The sequence below is a fragment of the Chiloscyllium plagiosum genome, unplaced genomic scaffold, assembly GCF_037043375.1.
Source record: "Chiloscyllium plagiosum isolate Xiang-an unplaced genomic scaffold, Cpla_swu_hap1 HiC_scaffold_7, whole genome shotgun sequence".
Lineage (NCBI taxonomy): Eukaryota > Metazoa > Chordata > Chondrichthyes > Orectolobiformes > Hemiscylliidae > Chiloscyllium > Chiloscyllium plagiosum.
Window position 1 is genome coordinate 35,218,091 of NW_028270145.1, and position 20,951 is coordinate 35,239,041.

Sequence of the window (20,951 nt, forward strand, 5' to 3'; positions counted from 1 at the left end):
CTTCACACTGACCCTTGGAAAATTTGCCTTTGCATCATACCCTTTAATATCTTGTTACAAAAAAACCTTCAATCCCAAATTTAATAACTGATCCCACATCACTTAACATTAACAGAAAATAATTCCAAACATTTTTAGTTCTTCTTCATTTAATTTCTGAATGAATTGGCTCTTTTTGATTTGCACTACCGTTATTCCTAGACTTCCCAAACAAACAGTCCCCCTTGGTCTACTTTATTTGATTCTCTTAATACCTTGAGAATTTTGGTCAAATGGCCCCCACTTAACCTTCTAAATTCCTGTGAATATGATCTTTATTTGTGAAATCACTCCTCCTCATTTAACCCTTGAAATGTTTGTGCCATTGCAGAAGTAGGTTAGATTGGACTTAGATTTGCACTCCCTCCAAAGCAAATATACCCATTCTCAGATGATGTTTTTATGTATTCTTTCGGATGCGGCCATTGCTGCCTGGCCAGCATTTATTGCCTGTCCCGAGTAGCCTTTGAGAAAGTGGTGGTGAACTGTTTTCTTGAACACTTGCAATCCATGTGCTGTGGGTAGACCTGCAGTAACTCTAGGTGTGGTCTACCCAGGGCTTCATGTCTCTAAGGCATGACCTCTAACCCCTTGTATTTTAGTTCTTTGATTGAAATGCTGGAATTCCATTTGCAGTTATGATTATTTTCTTGACAGGTTCTTGTCATTTTTATGATCTATGCATCTGGACCTCCAAGTCTCTTGGACCTCTGCTGTTTTGCTATTAATAAAGCACCCAGTTTTGTCCTTTTTAGGTTGAAAATGGGTTCTCACATTTGACTACGTTGGAATGAATTTGACACAGTTTTACCCGCTCACTTAATCTATCAGTACCTCTGAGCATCTACACTGCTTGTAATGTTAGCTTTCTCTGTCACCTATCAGCAAATTTGGATAAATGGCCCACTATCCCATTATCCAAGTCATTAGTAAGTACAGTGAATGAATATGGCACGAACACACATCCCCTAGTCACATCCTTGCAATGAGATTGTCTGCACATTACTCTTACTGTGTGTCTCCTGACACTCAGTAATTTCCTAACCGGGTCAATAATTTGTCTTCGGTTCCATCAGCTTCAACTACAGCTTTTACGAGGGACTTTGTCAAGTGCCCTCTGCAAGTCCATATGACTGTCGGTCCATAGGATTGTTGGCTGCTATCTCATCAAGTCTTTGATTCAAATTTAAAGTATTTGAAAGCTGTGCACACTTAAATCCTTAATTTGCAAACATATAATCAGATTCAAAGAAATGGAGAATATTCAAATAAATGCGTCGCGAGCAATGAATGGTACTCCATTAAAGGAAACAAGCATCCAAATGAATGTTTTGCGCTGACATACCCGACTGAAATGAAATGGAGCAGGTGAACCCCTTTTGAGTACAAAAAGTCCTTTAAAACTGGCACTTTTGTTAACCAGTGATTTTTCAGTTCACTTTTATTGTAAAAGCCACCTCCTGACCACTCGCTGCTTTAGCCACCTCTTCAAAAATATCAGTGGTGTTTGTCAGGCATGACCTACCTTTACAAATCCATACTGGCTCTTCATGAATGAGTGAAAATTTTCAAAGTGTTCAGTCACCCCTCTCCTCATTTATAGACACTAGTAATTTCCTGACATCAGATGTTAAGTTAGCTGGTCAATAATTCTCTGTCTTCCCTCTTTTTTTACTTAACTGCCGCACACAATTTTCCAATTGAAAGGAGCAGTTTGTATCGAGAGAATTTTGGAAGGTTACAGTTAGGACATCTGCTATATTCTCAGCTATTTGTTTTACAATCCTGGAATGGGAACTGTCTAGTGCTGGGGATTTGCACTATTACTTTTTAAAAATCTCTTTAAGGTTAATTTTGGTGAGTCTTTGTCCCTGATTCACTAATAATTTCTTGTTCAATTTACCAAACACTGATCTCTTCTTCTAATGAAAATACTGGCATAAAGTCATGTTTCAGTATCTCTCGTATTTCCGTATTTTTATTGATCATATCCCCATTATCTGTTTTCAGAGCTGTCTGTTTAGCAAAAACAATGACCCCCTGACCCCATTCTAATGTAGAGTCAAAGAGAGTCACCCTTCAGTCCAACTTGACCAGGGTGACCAGATATCCTAAATTAATCTTGTCCCATTTGGCAGCACTTGGCCCATATCGCTCTAAGCCCTTCCCATTCATATACCCATCCAGATGTCTTTTAAATGTTGTAATTGTGCCAGCCTCCACCACTTCCTCTGGCAGTTCATTCCATACATGCACCTCACTGTGTGAAAACGTTGCCCCTTTTAAATTGTTTCCCTTGCTTCAGTTTTGGACTCCCCTACTCTGAGGAAAAGACCTGGACTATTCACCCTATCCATGCCCCTCATGATTTTATAAACTTGTACAAGGTTACCCCTCCGCCTCCAACCCTGGCAACATCCTTGTAAATCTTTTCTGAAGCCTTGCAAGTTTCACTACACCTTTCCACCTTTCCCGTAGCAAGGGGACCAGAATTGAATACCGTGTTCCAACAGTAGCCTAACCAGTGTCCTGTACAGCTGCTACATAACCTCATAACTCCCACACTCAATACACTGACCACAGTTATACATTATTTACAGAGTGATCCATTTGATGGTGACCAGAGAAGGTAGATGTGGCTCACAGGTTCTGCCTATTCTCACATAATTGAGCTCAGGCAAGAGGCAAATATAGCAATTAAGTCTTTTCCTCTTCATTCAAACATTAGAACAGTGGCCTGCAAGTCCCACCAGTTCTAAAGTGAACAAATGTACTAGATTGATAGCCAGCAGTTAAACTGTCTGAAGACATTGTGGAATAAAATTAGGAAGGGTCAGGACATGCAAAACAGGCTGTAGTATCAATTGACTGTTAATCACTCCTCACCACTGCATTTAAATCCATGACCTCCACCACCTGGCAAACAAATGGAAACACTTGCACATTCCTCCTCAAGGAGGACGTCATCCTGACTTGGAACTCTTTCACTCGCTATTCTTTCACTGTCCCTGGATTAGAATCCAGCACCCTCCATCCCTAAAAGCATCTTGGGTGTATCCATTCCCCTTGGACTGCCACATTTCAAGAAGGCAGCTCTCCCCATCTTAAGGGCAGTTAAGATGGTAAACAATAAATGCTGGCCCAGCCAGCAACACCAACAAAGTACCAAAAATCCCACTCCATAATCAATTTCATTGATTCCATGTATTTAGTGTCATGGCTGCGCAGGCGAGATTTACCCTCATGAAGTTTAAAGTGTAAGAATGGGAGGAATTGGTTGTAAGTTCTATCAGTGAGGAATGAACAGCAGAGTAACAACCTGAGATGCTCTAGCCATTATCATGTTGCCAACTGTATAATTCCCACGTCTCCACTAAATCCTCAGTCCTAATAATGCAAAGCTCTTCCAGTTCCATGCTGCAGTTGCTATGACATTTTAATCAAGTTTTCCATGGTTGTATTCATTTTGGACCAGAAAAGACTTCAGTGCTGTCCATTTCTGTAGATTCTGAGCATTGTATGTTTGTATGTAGAGCAATGCTCTCAATTTTAATCACAGGATGGTTCTTACAAGGCAGGTCAGGGAATGAACGTGTATTTTTCTTGTAATTTAAACATCTCTTCATTGGATCTAATACTATCCATAATTTATTTGTAAGCCAAGGTCAAGCCGCCTTTCCTCCTTGTACCAGACTAGATGAATAAATGTTATTACCACTCTTTCTTTCAAAATATTAGCCATTGCCTCTACACTGTCAACCCCTTTAGTAAAATTCCCCAATCCATCCTTCTGAATTGGCAGCAGTGTTTCATCGATACTTCATTTTCATTGGAACCTCACCCAGCCCTACAACCCTTGGAGATCTTTCTGCTGCTCCAATTCCTGTCACTTGCGCATCTCCACTTGCCATCACCACACTGCGACGTTCATGCCTTCAGTTTATGAGGTTCCAAGATCTGGAGTTCCCTCATGACACGTATATTTTAAAAAAGGAACAAGTTTATGCTGTTTGACACCTTGAGCCTTCTCTGCCATTGATCCTGACTAATCTTAGGATAGCGGAGTCAGTGCATTTTTTTAGATTAGATTAGATTACTTACAGTGTGGAAACAGGCCCTTCGGCCCAACAAGTCCACACCGCCCCGCTGAAGCGCAACCCACCCATACCCCTGCATTTACCCCCTACCTAACACTACGGGCAATTTAGCATGGCCAATTCACCTGACCTGCACATCTTTGGACTGTGGGAGGAAACCGGAGCACCCGGAGGAAACCCACGCCGACACGGGGAGAACGTGCAAACTCCACACAGTCAGTCGCCTGAGGCGGGAAATGAACCCGGGTCTCTGGCGCTGTGAGGCAGCAGTGCTAACCACTGTGCCACCGTGCCACCCACTATTTCTTTTATTTCTTTGTTTCCATTACTAATTCCTCCAAGGGGCCAGGGTCACTATCTGACACTCCTTTTTATATATTTTCAGAAGGGCTTACTCGTATTTTTTTTAAGTAATCAAATAAAGCTAAGAAGTATAGCAAGGTTAAAATGGTCTGAAAGCTTTCTGTCCTGTGCACTGAGCATTTGCAATAAGGTAAATGAATTAGCAGAAACAGATGCAAATGGTTCTAATTTAGACCAATTGAATATCATTAAGAAAGAGATATGTTTTTGATTTTGGAGGCATTAAAGGGTATGGGGAGAAAATGGTAATATTGCATCAAAATAAAGGTTGAGCCATGCTCATATTGTTTGGTGGAGTAGGCTTGAAGGACTGAATGGCATACACCAGCTTCTGTTTCTATATCTCTATATGTGATTACAGAGAAGTTAACTCTGAGACTATGAAATGACAATTGGCAAGAATGGATTGGTGAATCTTATTAAAGAGGTTGACAGTGTCATAGAGTTATAGAGATGTACAGCACGGAAACAGACCCTTCGGTCCAACCCGCCCATGTTGACCAGATATCCCAACCCAATCTAGTCCCACCTGCCAGCACCCGGTCCATATCCCTCCAAACCCTTCCTATTCATATACCCATCCAAATGCCTCTTAAATATTGTAATTGTACCAGCCTCCACCACTTCCTCTGGCAGCTCATTCCATACACGTACCAACCTCTGCGTGAAAAAGTTGTCTCATAGGTCTCTTTTATATCTTTCCCCTCTCACCCTAAACCTATGCCCTCTAGTTCTGGACTCCCCAACCCCAGGGGTCTTTGCCTATTCACCGTATCCATGTCCCTCATAATTTTGTAAACCTCTATAAGGTCACCTCTCAGCCGCCGCAGCTCCAGTGAAAACAGCCCCCGCCTCTCCCTATAGCTCAAATCCTCCAACCCTGGCAACATCAGTGAATAGGCAATGGCTAATATTTTTAAAAACGTGCAGAAATACCAACATTTATTCATCTTAACTGGTACAAAAATAAAAGAGGAAAGGTGTCTCAACCATGGCTTACAATTAAATTATGGATAGTGTTAGATTCAAAGAGGAGGCTATAAAATAGCTGGAAAAAGGAGCAAGTCTGAGGTTTGGGAGAATTTAAGAATTCAGTAAAAGAAGACAAAATGTTTGATCAAGGGGGGAAAATAGAATATGAGAGTAAGATGGAAAGGAACCTAGGAACTGACTGTAAAAGCTTCTGTAAGTATGTGAACACAAAAAGGTTAGCAAAGGCAAATGTAGGTCCCTTACGGTCAGAAGAAAATTATGCTGAGGAACACAGAAATGGCAGAAGGATTCAACATAAACTTTGGTTCTGTCTTCACAAAAGAGGGTAGAAAAAAACCTCCCAAAAATATTCAGGATCCAAGGATCCAGTGAGAGGGAAGAATTGAAGGAAATCACTATTAGCACGAAATGGTGCTAGGTTATTAATGGGGTTAAATCTGAGACATCCCTAGGGTCTGCATGCTAGAATACTGAAGGAAATTATCCTGGAAATATTGGGTGCATTTATGATCATCTTCCAAAGTCCTTTGGACTCTGGAGTAGTTCCCGTAGATTAGTGGGTGGCAAATCTCACCCCACTATTTAAAAAAGGATGGAAATAAACTCAGAGAATTACAGACCAATTAACCGAACATCAGTAGTGGGGAAAATGCTAGAGTCCATTATAAAAGATATGATAACAGAACACTTGGAAGGCATTAGTAGGGTTGGACAAAGCCAGCATGGCTTCATGAAAGGGTAATATTGCTACACAAGTTTACTGGAGTTTTTGAGGCTGTAACTAGTAGAATGGATAGGAGAGACCTAGTGGATCTAATGTATTTGGATTTCAAAAATTCTTTTGATCCCTCAGGAGAGGTGAGTGGCCAAAGTTAAAACACGTGGGTTGAAGGTGGAGTGTAATTTTGATGGACAGACTGGAAACGGAGAGTGGGAATAAATGGGTCTTTTTCCTAGCAGCACTCATGACGTACCGTCGGGATCAGTGCTTGGTTTCAGCTGTTCACAATGTAAATAAATGACCTGCTGGAGAGAACCAAATTATTAAAGATAGTCAGGGAAGTAACTACAGAAGTAGTGGATGCACTGGTAGCAATCTTTCAGGAATCCTTAGGAGAAGGATTGAAAATTGTCAATGTAACAGTATTATTCAGAAAGGAAATGAGACAAAATAAACAGATAACTATAGGCCAGTTAGGTTAACCTTTGTTTTTGGAAATATGTTAGAGTCTGTTATAGAGGATGTAATAACAGCATTTAGAAATATATAATATGATTAGAGTATGGCTCATGAAGGAGAAATCATGCCTAACAAATTTAGTAGACTGTTTGAGTATGTAACAAGTAGGATAGATGAAGGGAAATCTGTGGATGCCATATGTTTGGATTTTCAGAGGGCATCTGATAGAGTACTACATATTTGTTTACTTCATAAGATGAGTCCAGGCTGTTGGTTTAATATATCAACATGCCTAGAGGATTGGCTAACTAATAGAAAACAGAGTTGTGATAAGGGGTGGATTATCAGGATGGCAACCTGTAACTACTGGAGTCCCAAGAAGATCAATGAATGTAACCCAGTTACATTCATGAGTTGGGTGAAGAAAGTGAATGTGTGAGAGCCAAATTTGTGGACGACACAAAAATATATGGGAAGACAAATGGCGAGGAATGTACAAAGAATCTGCAGAGGGATATGGACATGTTATGTGAGTGGGTAAAAACTTGGCAAATGCAGTATGATGTGGGGAAACACAAGGTTTTGGCAGGAAAATAGAGAAGCTGAATATTATTTAATTTAGAAAGACTTCAGAAAGCTAGAGAAAAGAGAGATTTGGGAGTCCTTGTACATGAATCACAAAAAACTAGCATCCAACTTCAGCAGATGATGATGAAGAAAAATGGTATGTTGGCTGTTATTTCAAATGGAATGGAGTGTAAACGTACAGTCAGTTCTGCTGTAAGGTGCATTTCTTCCATGCAAATTGGCCGTGAAGCAATTAAAGGATTCAGACCATTATTTGTAAAAGGCAAAATTTCCTTACCTGTACTGGCTATAAAGTGATCCCAGTCCCATACATTTTTCGATCATTGGAATCTCTTCCGGGGTAGAAATGACCTGTACAAGAAGGATGGGGACTAATAGACTGGCAGGGAGATTTGTTAGAGCTGCTTGGGAGGATTTAAACTAGGAAGGTGGTGGGGGTGGGACCCAGGGAGAGAGTGAGGAAAGAGATCAATCTGAGACTGGTACAGTTGGGAAATGCAGCAAGTCAAACCGTCAGGGCAGGCAAAGCAGAGAACCAAGTAGGACTGATAAATTAAACTGCATTTATTTCAATGCAAGAGGCCTAACAGGGAAGGCAGATGGACTCAGGGTATGGTTAGGAACATGGGACTGGGATATTATAGCAGTTACAGAAACATGGCTCAGGGATGGACAGTATTGACAACTTAATGTTCCAGGATACAAATGCTACAGGAAGGACAGAAAGGGAGGCAAGAGAGGAGGTGGGAGGTGGAGTTTTTGATAAGAGATAGCATTACAGCTGTATTGAGAGAGGATATTCCCAGCAATACATCTAGGGAAGTTATTTGGGTGAAACTGCGAAATAAGAAAGGGATGATCACCTTATTGGGATTATATTATACGCCCCTTAACAGTCAGCCAGAAATTGAGAAACAAATTTGTAAGGAGATCTCAGTTATTTGTAAGAATAATAGTGTGGTTATGGTCAGGAATTTTAACTTTCCAAACATCGACTGGGACTGCCATAGTGTTAAGGGTTTAGACGGAGAGGAATTTGTTAAGTGTGTACAAGACAATTTTCTGGTTCAGTCTGTGGATGTACCTACTAGAGAAGGTGCAAAACTTGACCTACTCTTGGGAAATAAGGCAGGGCAGGTGACTGAGGAGTCAGTGGGGGAGCACTTTGGGGCCAGCGACCATAATTCTATTAGTTTTAAAATAGTGATGGAAAAGGATAGACCAGATCTAAAAGTTGAAGTTCTAAATTGGAGGAAGGCTAATTTTGACGGTACTAGAAAAGAATTTTCAAAAGCTGATTGGGGCAGATGTTCGCAGGTAAAGGGATGGCTAGAAAATGGGAAGCCTTCATAAATGAGATACTGAGAGAGTCAGAGACAGTATATTCCTGTCAAGGTGAAAGGAAAGGTTGGTAGGTATAGAGAATGCTGGATGACTAAAGAAATTGAGGGTTTGTTTAACAAAAAGAAGGAAGCATATGTCAGGTATGGACAAGATAGATTGAATAAATCCTTAGGAGAGGTATACTTAAGAGGGAAATCAGGAGGGCAAAAAGGGGACATGAGATAGCTTTGGCACATAGAATTGAGGAGAACCCAAAGGGTTTTTACAAATACATTAAGGACAAAAGGGTAATGAGGGAGAGAATAGGGCCCCTCAAAGATCAGCAAGGCGGCCTCTGTGTGCAGCCACAGAAGATGGGGGAGACACTAAATGAGTGTTTACTATGGAAAAGGGCATGGAAGATATAGAATGTAGGGAAATAGATAGTGACATCTTGAAAACTGTCCATATTACAGAGGAGGAAGTGCTAGATGTCTGGAAACATAAAAGTGGATAAATCCCCAGGACCTGATCAGGTGTACCCTAGAACTCTGTGGGCAGATAGGGAAGTGATTGCTGGTCCCCTTGCTGAGATATTTGTATCATCGATAGTCACAGGTGAGGTGTTGGAAGACTGGAGATTGGCTAACGTGGTGCCACTATTTAAGAAAGGAGCTAAGGACAAGCCAGGGAACTATAGACCGATGAGCCTGATGCTGGTGGTGGGCAAGGTTTTGAAGGGAATCCTGAGGGACAGGATGTACATGTATTTGGAAAGGCAAGGACTGATTAGGGATAGTCAACATGGCTTTGTGCATGGGAAATCATGTCTCACAAACTTGATTGAGTTTTTTTGAAGAAGTAACAAAGAGGATTGATGAGGGCAGAGTGGTAGATGTGATCTATATGGACTTCAGTAAGGTGTTTGACAAGGTTCCCCATGGGAGACTGGTTCGCAAGGTTAGATCTAATGGAACACAGGGAGAACTAGCCATTTGGATGTAAATGGTGGTGGAGGGTTATTTTTCAGACTGGAGGTCTGTGACCAGTGGAGTGCGGCAAGGATCGGTGCTGGGTCCTCTACGTTTTGTTATTTACATAAATGATTTGAATGTGAACATAACAGGTATGGTTAGTAAGTTTGCAGATGACACCGAAATTGGAGGTGTAGTGGACAGCGAAGAAGGTTACCTCAGATTACAACAGAATCTTGATCAGATGGGCCAATGGGCTGAGAACTGGCAGATGGACTTTAATTTAGATAAATGCATTTGGAAAAACAAATCTTAGCTGGACTTATACACTTAATGGTAAGGCCCTAGGGAGTGTTGATAAACAAAGAGACCTTAGAGTGCAGGTTCATAGCTCCTTGAAAGTGGAGTCGCAGGTAGATAGGATAGTGAAGGTGTTTGGTATGCTTTCCTTTATTGGTCAGAGTATTGAGTACAGGAGTTGGGAGGTCATGTTGCGACTGTACAGGACATTGGTTAGGCCACTGTTGGAATATTGCATGCAATTCTGGTCTCCTTCCTTTCGGAAAAATGTTGTTAAACGTGGAAGACTTCAGAAGAGATTTACAAGGGTGTTGGAGGATTTGAGCTGTAGGGAGAGGTTGAATAGGCTAGGGCTGTTTTCCCTGGAGCGTTGAAGGCTGAAAGGTGACCTTATAGAGGTTTGTAAAATTACAAGGGGCATGGATAGAATAAATAGACAAAGTCTCTTCCCTGGTGTGGGGGATTCCAGAACTGGAGGGCATAGGTTTAGGGTGAGAGGGGAAAGATATAAAAGGGACCCAAGAGGCAACCTTTTCATGTAGAGGGTGGTACATGTATGGAATGGGCTGCCAGAGGAAGTGGTGGAGGCTGGTACAATTGCAACATTTAAAAGGCATCTGAATGGATATCTGAATAGGAAGGGTTTGGAGGGTTATGGGCCGGGTGCTGGTAAGTGGGACCAGATTAGGTTAGGATATCTGGTTGGCATGGACGGGTTGGATTGGAGGTTCTGTTTCCGTGCTGTACATGTCTTTGACTCAATGACTCTTAAATGGTTCTGCAATTATGCAATTTTCTTATAACGCAGGATCGCACAGGAACAGAACAATGGCATTGGATCAGAGCAGATTGCAGACAGATTTTGCTAAAATTATCTAAGTCAGTAGTCAGACCACAGCTGGAATACTGTGAGCAATTTTTATCTAATGAAAGATATACTGGCATTGGAGGCAGTCCAGAGGAGATTCACTCAGCTGATACCAGATATGGAGGGACTCTCTTATAAGGAGATGTTGAATACATTGGGCTGTACTCATTGGAAGATTGAAGAATAAGAGGTGACCTTATTAAAATATATAAGGTTCTCAGAGGACATGGCAGGTTAGATCATTGAATCCCTACAGTGTGGAAACAGGCCATTTGGCCTAACAAGTCCACACTGACCCTCTGAAGAGTAACCCACTCAGACCCATTCCCCTACCTTATTACTCTACGTTTCCCCTGACTAATGCACCCAGCCTATACATCCCTGAACACTATGGGGCAACTTAACATGGCCAATTCACCTGACCTGCACATCCTTGGACTGTGGGAGGAAACCGGAGCACCCAGAGGGAACCCATGCAGACACGGGGAGAATGTGCAAACTCCACACAGACAGTTGCCTGAGCTGGAATTGAACCCAGGTCCCTGGCGCTGTAAGGCACAGTGCTAACCACTGAACTACCGTGCTGGAATGCATTTCTTCACAGTGGAAATCCAGAATTCCCTGCCCTCGATTGAGTTTTGTTCAAAAAAGTATCCAGGATTATGGCTGAGTGATTGCATTGCAGATACAAATCAGCTAATGGCTAATTGAAGCTGACTCCAAGAAGCTGACAGCTTCCTCCCATTCTCCTTTGACGATCTTCCTTCGAGCTTCTTTGAGCCAAGTCTGCTGCATGAAGTTTTATGAATCAACCACCCACACCTGTCTCTGTCTGTCTGTCTCTCTCTCTGTCTGTCTCTCGCTCTCTCTCTCTCTCGCTCTCTGTCTCTCTCTAACACACACACACAGAGTTGATCTCACTGTTTCCCTTTTGTCACACAGAATCAGTTTGTATACCGCGATGGGCTGTTCGGACCAGAGGAAGGGATATCCCTGCACAGCCGGCCACCCACCTGTGCCAGTTCTGCTACGTTGGAGGACCAGGGTGCTGCCTCATCACTGGAGGTCTTCGACGATGCCTGTTGCAACGGGACACTGAGGAAACAAGCGCCACGCCCGAGGGAGGACAGTGCCACCCAGCGATACAGCGCAGACCCCACGGTCTTCTTGTCGGAACATGGGCAGAGGGGTGAGCTGGACGAGGATGGCTACATGACTCCCATTCAGGACAAAAAGTCAAAAGGCAAGTTCAGCAGTATGGGGAGGGAGGGGAAGAGAGAAGCCATTGAAGATGAGGAGCACTGTGCCAGCCAGTGATGTGAAGACGGCACTGGACATACAGCAGGGTCTATTTCAATAAAGTTTCTGCTGAGCCCAATGGCAGATCACGTAATGAAATAAAAGCAAATTCCTGGCTTGTTAACCCAGAACAAAATGTCTGGAGTGTGGTTCAATAATGCAAATAGGAAGGGTAAGACTTATCTGAGTCAACTGCAGGTGTAATTGATGGGGGAAGAGCCCCATTGTCTCTCTTGTGATCAGGAATAGCTGTTCCATTGTCTTTTCCAATACTTAATCTCCAGTACAGAAGAATGCATATCACATGACTATTTTATGGGGTTGCTACATGGAAATAAAATATCACATTTTCTAGATTAACTGCGCTTCAACCATAGTGTGGTACTTTGGGTGTTTCAGGGCAGATATCCAAACTATCTTCCTTCAGACTGCAGTCATTGAGCAGCAGTTCCAATTTTACTGAGGGCAACCTAAAACTCAGACAAGGAAAACATTCCTAACAAAGGACGGTCAGATCGAACAAACAGAGTCACTCCTGAATGTGGAGTGGACGTAACCAGGTAACTAGCATGTCCCTCCGCAAATCAATCCTGCAAACTGAAAGACTTTATGCTGCCTTTGCACTGTCTCTCACGCGCACCACACAATGGGAGAGTAAAATATTCATGCTATTTTTATACTGTCACACACATACGAACAGCGATGCCATGTTTACACTGTCTTGCACTCACTGGGTTGGATTCAATTGCTTACAAATTATCTTGGATATCTTCCCCGCCACGTGACGACCCATCTCCAAAATCGTGGAATGCTGCGTGCTTGTGAGGATTGGCACGCTGCCTTCCATTTTGAAGTGAGTAATGAATGAACCGTTGAGCTTGTTAACATCCCGTCATCTTTGAGTTGTTGAGGCCTTTTGCCCTTCCGTGCATCTGCTGTTAGACACTCTGAGAGGGGCACCAACCATGAAGTGATAGGCAAAGACAAAGCAGACCTGCTGGCAAACCCATTGGCAGAAAGCTGCAGCAGGTTCTGGGGAAAGTGGCACTGTCTGTTCTATTGAGAGCAATAGACATTTGAAGTTGTATCGGAGAGTGATTTTCTGCTTATCGTTTTGTGTAAAATTCAACCCCTACCATGTGAGAGAGCACCACCACTGTGTTTACGGCACCTGTCTCAGTGTGTGTGCCAATGCTCCCTCTGTGTTTTACTGTCTTCATAGTGCTATACAAATGCACGTCTTTGTGGTTCTGTGATTAATTCTGTGCCCAAGGCTTAGTCAGAAATAGATGGGTACCAAGGAGATGAAGCAGGAACAGTATGTTTACAAGAGTAGTGCACTGACACCACACAGATATGTGAATTCTGACACTCTGAACCTTTTTGCAGGGGTTAGTGAGCGAGTGAGTACAACCCAGGAGGAGCGAACACTTGCCAGACCATCCAAGGCAGAAGCGAAGGTCAAACTATCACGTGCAGGTCAGAAACCTCCTCTGAAAAAAATGTTATACTTTGCAATTTGTCATGTGTCTTTTCTGTTTTAGCCTGAAGTTCTGTAGACTCCAGGACTCGTTATTCAACAATGCAGAGCTTCCAAAAATAAGTGACAATAGCAGCCAGTTTCACACCAGTTTTGTTCATTACTGAGGCAGTAACCTGAAAAGGTTCAGGGCTAGGAATTTACAGATCATTAAAAGTATCCACAGAGGTTAACAGAGCCGTACAAAATGCAATGCTGTCAAGCTGATTGCTCAAGAGAAGTTCTGGTAAACTTATGGAGAAAGTACGTTCAGCTAAGACCTCCATTTTAATAAAATGATACTGTGGGAATTGCATTAAAGGTTTACAAGACCAAGACTGAAAATGAGGGATTCTAACAACCAGGTAGGACTGAACAGGCTTTCCAATAGAAAAAGTCGATAGGAGGTCTGGTGAAGGAATAATAATCAAATGAAATGGTAATAATATATGAATTTTAGACTCCAGTAATATTTCTGTAAATGGATAAAGATCAAACAGATGTGGTACAACTGGAGTTGGGGAGGTGATAGAGTGCCAATTCCTTTCAAGTCCCCTCCTGTACTGATCGCAACAAATATTCAATTTAACTGGGTTGATGATAAGGGCAATTTGAACGGTCAGAGATGATATATTTAGTTTCATATTGGAAACAAGACAGTCAGGTTTCTTTAGTTGACAAAAACTAACTAGTTTACCACAAATAAAACTTACTTAGACAGTCCTGCAGAGATTATTGACAGAGAAAAGATTTAGATTGTGCACAGCACAGCAAGGGGACATTTGGCTCATTATGTTAGTGTTGGTCAACAAAGATCTGACTGCACTAATGTTACTTTTTAACTCCTGGTCCATAACCTCAGAGGCTCCGGTGAAACAAATGAATATCTAAATGCTGCTCAAATGTTACAAGAGTTTCTGACTCAACTACACTTTGATCAAAATATTCGCAGCTGATGCAATAATTTGTTAAGTAGTGAATAGTGAGAAGGGTATAAACTGCAGGAGGATATCAACAGACTGGTCAACTGAGCAAAGTGGCATCAACTGGAAAGGTGTGAGGGAATGAACTGGGAAGACCTAACAAGTCAAGACATAAAAGGACAAAACAGAAGGACAGCATGGGAACAGGCCCTTCGGCCCTCCAAGCTTGTGCCCATCATCATGCCCTAACTAAGCTAAAAAAACAAACCTTCTGCCCTTATTCGCTCCATATCCCTCTATTCTCTCCCTATTCTTGTAACTATCCAGATGCCGCTTAAATGTTTCTGACGTGTCTGGTTCCACCACCACCGGCATTCTGGAATTCTACCACTCTCTGCATGAAAAATGTCCCTCGCACATCTCCCCTAAACTTCCCTCCTCCCTCACCTTGAATGGAGGGACCCAGGAAAGTATTGAAGATCAGAGAAACCTTGGGGTGTATATCCAGACATTACTGAAGGTAACAGGGAAGGTGGATAAGGTGATGAAGAAGGTTGACAGGATACTTGCCTTTATTAGCTGAGGCATATAATACCAAAGTAGGATGGTTATGGGCGGCATGGTGGCACAGTGGTTAGCACTGCTGCCTCACAGCGCCAGAGACCTGGGTACAATCCCCACCTCAGGCGACTGTCTGTGTGGAGTTTGCACATTCTCCCCGTGCATGGGTTTCCTCCGGGTGCTCCGGTTTCCTCCCACAGTTCAAAAATGTGCAGGTCAGGTGAATTGCCCGTTAGGTGAAGGGTAAATGTAGAGGAATGGGTTTGGGTGGGTTGCACTTCGGCGGGTCAGTGTGGACTTGTTCGGCCGAAGGGCCTGTTTCCACATTATAAGTAGTCTAATCTAAGTTATACTGCAGCAGTATAAAATTCTGACCAAACCACTGCTGGAGAGCTGCATTCAGTTCTGAGTTGTGAGGGATGTTTGGATAAGAAGGGCACCTGCCCGAAGCGTCGATTCTCCTGCTCCTCAGATGCTGCCTGACCTGCTGTGCTTTTCCAGCAACACACTCTTGACTCTGATCTCCAGCATCTGCAGTCCTCACTTCCTCCTACATTTTCAGGTAGTCAGTTCCAGTATCCCACAGCCTCCTGAATAAATGAAGTTGCCTTTAAATCCCTTCTTAGCTTTCTACCTGTTAGCCTAAATCTATACTCCTGGTTACTGACCCTTCTACTAATGGGAACAGTGTCTCCAAGGACAGAATATCCCCCCCCCACCCCAGTCCTCACCTTTCACCCGACCAACCTCCGCATAAACTGCATCATCCACCGACAATTCCACCACCGACAAACGGACCCCACCACCAGGGATATATTTCCCTCCTCACCCCTATCCACTTTCCGCAAAGACCGTTCCCTCAGTGACTAACCGGTCAGGTCCACCCTACCACCGCAGGAATTGCAAAACCTGCGCCCACACCTCCTCCCTCACCTCCATCCAAGGCCCCAAAGGAGCTTTCCATCAAAGTTTCACCTGCACATCCACCAATGTCATTTATTGTATCCGTTGCTCCGGAGGTGGTCTACTTTACATTGGGGAGACTGGACCCCTTCTTGTAGAGCGCTTTAGGGAACGTCCCCGGGACACCCGCACCAAGCAACCTCACCGCCCCGGTGCTGAATATTTCAACTGACCGCCCCCCCTCACTCTGCCGAGGACATGCAGGTCTTGGGACTTCTCCACCGCCACTCCCTCCACACCCAACACCTGGAGGAAGAATACCTCATCTTCCACCTCGGAACACTTCAACCCCAGGTCATCAATGTGGACTTCACCAGTTTCCTCATTTTCCCTCTCCCGACCTTACCCTAGTTCCAACCTGCCAACTCTGCATCACCCTCATGACCTGTCCTAGCTGCCAATCTTCCTTCCCACCTATCCACTCTACCCTCCTCTCTGACCTATCACCTTCATCCCCACCCCCATTCACCTATTGTACTCTTAGCTACCTTCTCCCCAGCCCTTCCCTCCCTCCCATTTATCTCTCCACCCCAGAGGCTCCCTGCCTCATTCCTGATGAAGGATTGCCTGAAACGTCGATTTTCCTGCTCCTCGGATGCTGCCTGACCACACTAATCTATACTCTGATTTCCAGCATCTGCAGTCCTCACTTTTGCCTTCCTATTTACCCTATCAATGGTCCGCATCATCTTGTACACTTCTATCAAGTCCCTCTTGGTCTCTGTTCCAAGGAAAACAACTTATCCAATCCCAGCTTATCCAAACTTCTGGTTTGGCCAGAATTTTATATTGCTGCAGTATAACCATCCTGCTTTGGTATTATATGCCTCAGCTAATAAAGGCAAGTATCCTGTCAACCTTCTTCATCACCTTATCTACCTTCCCTGTTACCTTCAATAATCTCTGGATATACACCCCAAGGTTTCTCTGATCTTCAATGCTTTCCTGGGTCCCTCCATTCAAGGTGAGGGAAGAGGGAAGTTTAGGGGAGATGTGCGAGGGACATTTTTCATGCAGAGAGTGATAGAATCCCGGAATGCACTGCCAGATCTCAGCCAATGCATTTAGTGGGCGGCACAGTAGCTCAGTGGTTAGCATTGCTGCCTCACAGTCCCAAGTTCGATTCCAGCCTCGGGCGACTGTCTGTGTGGAGTTTGCGCATTCTCCCCATTTCTGCGTGTGTTTCCTCCGGGTGCTCTGGTTTCCTCCCACAGTCCAAAGATGTGCAGGTCAGGTGTGGACTGGTTGGGCTGAAGGGCCTGTTTCCACACTGTAGGAAATCTAATCTAATCTAAAGTGGTGGTGGAACCAAACATGTCAGAAACATTTCAGCGGCATCTGGATAGTTACATGAATAGGGCGGGAATACGGAGCGAATAAGGGCAGGTTTGTTTTTTTCGTTTAGTTAGGGCATGATGATGAGCACAGGCTTGGAGGGCTGAGGGCCTGTTCCCGTGCTGTCTTTCTGTTTTGTCCTTTTATGACTTGACTTGTTAGGTCGTCCCAGTGCATTCCCTCACACCTTTCCAGTTGATGCCACTTTGCTCAGGTGACCAGTCTGTTGATATCCTCCTGCAGTTTATACCCTTCTCACTATTTATTACTTAACAAATTATTGTGTCAGCTATGAATGTTTTAATCACAGCATTTAAGACCTAATTGCAATGTCAACCACAAACAGCAAGGGCCCCAGCACCAAGCCTTGTGGAACGCCACTAAAAACCGACTCCTAGCCACAAAAACATCCTTTTACCATTACCATCTCCATCCAGCCTCTCAGCCAGTTTTGGATCCAATGTGCTACATTGCATTAGTCGTTTGCTTTCTTGACTAGTCTGCCATGAAGAGTCTTATCAAAAGCCTTGCCAAAGTCCACGTAGATCACATCAAATGCATTACCTTGATTGAAGACTCCAACGAACTCTTTGCTACCTTCTCTCCAGCCCCAAACCCCCCATTTATCTCTCCACCCTTCTGCCTCTATTCCTGATGAAGGGCTTTTGCCCGAAATGTCGATTCTCCTGCTCCTCGGATGCTGCCTGACCTGCTGTGCTTTTCCAGCACCACTCTGATCTAAACTCTGGTTTCCAGCATCGGCAGTCCTCACTTTTGCCCACTCCTTGGAACAGCGACTGTCTTGGAGATAGATTCCACAGATGTCTCAGCAATACATATGGCCCCCACCCCTCCAAGAAATTAAAACTTTGTGAGAGATTCCAGTTATTCACTTTTGATGATCTGACCTTGAAAATGCCTCAAAGGCTTAATCAGTCATTGACTGTCTGGATGGCTACTCGTGCTGTTGTGTTTTACTTCCCTTTGCTGGTTTAGCGCCCCACTAGATACTGGAAACTACATTTCAGCACCAACCTGAAGGCACTCTTCCAGCTTCTCCCAAGCAGCAAGCTTCACCGAGCCAGTTCTGCCCTGGGATTTGTATCCTGAGCTCTCATCTGGCTTAGTTGCATCAGACAATCACTGCTTATAGACTTTCAATCTTCCCTCTCTGCGTTGAACCTTTAGTGGTGCATAGCTTCTTCTAAGTCCCAACTCAAACACCTACTTGCCTATTCACTCCTCAATCTTCCACCTGAAGGCCCTAAATCACAATTCAGCAGCATAACCTAACCCTTTCTTTCTGCATGGAGCCTGCTCTGTCATCTTCTCCAACTAACTGTGACTTCAGAATTGCTCCTTAATGACCCTGAACATTTTGAGTGGGCGACTGAAACTTTGCAACAAGCCTCACCTTTGTTCCGAGGTAGTTTACTGAATGTAACTAATATTTTGGAACAATCAAACCTCAAAACCCCTTCGATGGTCAGTTCGCTGGATGTTACAATGTTCATTGAGCACTGGTTCCTACTGCATAAAACCACATGAAAGACTAGAAATTCATCACATTGTTAACAACATCAGGATTACCATGCAAAAATTATGTATATAACTTCCTTCGCAGCAGTGCAGACGTCTAAAGGACAATTTTCTACAGCTTTTTTTCTTGCACTGCTATGTAAATCTACAATTCCATTCTGATAATAAAAACCATGATCAGATGGATGAATATTAGTTTGTTTGAAGCCAAGCGTTGACTGGGATAACTTTGACCAGCATCATTTTACCAGTTTTCCAAGAACAAGCCAAGACATTTCAGAGAGTTGAATGTTGGTCTTCATTATAAAGGTAGTCCTTTCTTCAAATATAGAAAATCAAAGAGGGGTAGTCTATCATGAATCAAATAAACACTTACCACATAACAATCAAACATTAATCAACCTCAAAAGTTTACTGTATCTGAACATAACTCAAACAACTTTACAGGCATTCTGAATCTCAAGTCTTGGGGATCAAGATCACTTCCATATTTTATGGATATTGTTTCCTTTTTTACAGTGTTATTTCTTTAATTTAAATCTCCAATTCTTTCTTACAAAAAAACCACTATCTTCAGGATTTATCTAGATTTGCAGTGTATTATTGTCATATAATCGGCAAATTGCAGGCTTGCATTTTATAACAAATGTCATTGTATTTTAAAATGTGAACTGCCTGCCCCAGTCTTCTGTCTATATAAGGTACTACAACCTGACTTTATGCCAGCATTCAATAGGATAGATGTGGAGCTAATGTTTCCAATTGCCAGGAAGATGAGAGTGCAATAATAACTGCATAGTGACAAGTTCAGTAAGGAAATTCAGGAGAAAAATCTTTACTCCGAGTGGTTAGAATGTGGACCTCACCACCATCTGGAGTGAATGAGACAAATAACGAGGATCCTTTAAGGTGCGGTTAGATACATAGATGAGTGGAAAAGGTGTAGAATGGTATGATGAGGTGATGTTAAGTGAAACAGGCCACCAGCAGAGCCATGTTGGGCTGACTTGCTGAATTGACAGTCAATACTGGACAAGAAGAAATACCCTCCAACAAACATAATTAGAAGTCCCAAAGCCTGCATTATACAATCTGTTCCCTAGCCGTCACTTACTTCCAACCCTGTTCCTAATTGCTGCCTGATGTTGAGACAGAATATTCACAGAATATCTATTATTAAGATGGTCCGTTTCCTTCTGAGTTACAATGCCCAATGTCACCTCTGTTCATCTGCTGCTGAGGCCCAATCTCTACCTTTCTTTCATCAGGGCTGGACTTTTCCAACACACTCCTGTATGGTTCATCTTCTGCATAAACATGAGGTCACCAAAAGCCCTGCTGCTAACTCACTGTAGGGGTCATTTGCCAATCACACCTGTGTTTGCCGATCTTTGGCACCTTAATTTTAAAACTCTTATCCATGCTTTCAAGTCTCCATGGCTTTGCCCTTCCCTGTCTCGGTAACCTTTTCCCAGCTGTACAACCTGCTCAGATTACTGCGCTGCTGCTATTCTGGCCTCTTGGACAGATGCCCAAAATCAAGCTCTCCAGCATTAGCCTCCAGTAACCCTCCTGTGAAGTGCTTGGTTAGCTTTTATTTTATTAAAGATGCTAAGTAAATGCAGGCGGTCATTGAATAGCTTGTTTCCATGCTGGACATTGTATGTAATGTCTCTGAGTTAGATTTTATATTTTATATTATAATTCTGATCAGAGCTCATGAACAAACAAGGAAGGAATAAAATCAAATCATCTATTTCCAAATGGAAACAACAGAGAGGCTAGTGAATGTCTTCAGTAAATCCCGACTAGGTGAGATTACAGCTGGAAACATCACTGTGATTCAGCACCATTGAGCTGATGATGATCTTTCATCTTTCCCTAGCAGAATTTGTGTCCCTCCATCTCGAATTATCCTGTGTCCAACATTGTGTAGGTTCAAATCCCAATCCAGAAGCATCACAAAATCTAAACTAACTCTCCAGTGCAATACCAAAGAAGATGCTGCACTGTTGAAGGTGTCATCCCTCAGATGAACTGTTAAACTGAGAGCCCATCTGCTCTCTCTTAGAAACTAGGAGCATGAG

At 43.1% G+C, this 20,951-nt stretch overlaps 1 protein-coding gene across 4 annotated transcripts in view; it reads left to right on the forward strand.

Moving 5' to 3' along the window:
• The window catches only part of LOC122551916 (receptor tyrosine-protein kinase erbB-4-like), a 1,076,277-nt gene that overhangs the window by 1,044,479 nt on the left and 10,847 nt on the right, over window positions 1–20,951 (forward strand). For all 4 annotated transcript variants that reach the window (XM_087988891.1, XM_087988893.1, XM_087988894.1 and 1 more), the window contains 2 exons: window positions 11,668–11,968; window positions 13,414–13,503. In XM_087988891.1, coding sequence (XP_087845017.1) covers window positions 11,668–11,968; window positions 13,414–13,503 — 391 coding nt within the window. The remainder of the gene's footprint in view (window positions 1–11,667; window positions 11,969–13,413; window positions 13,504–20,951) is intronic.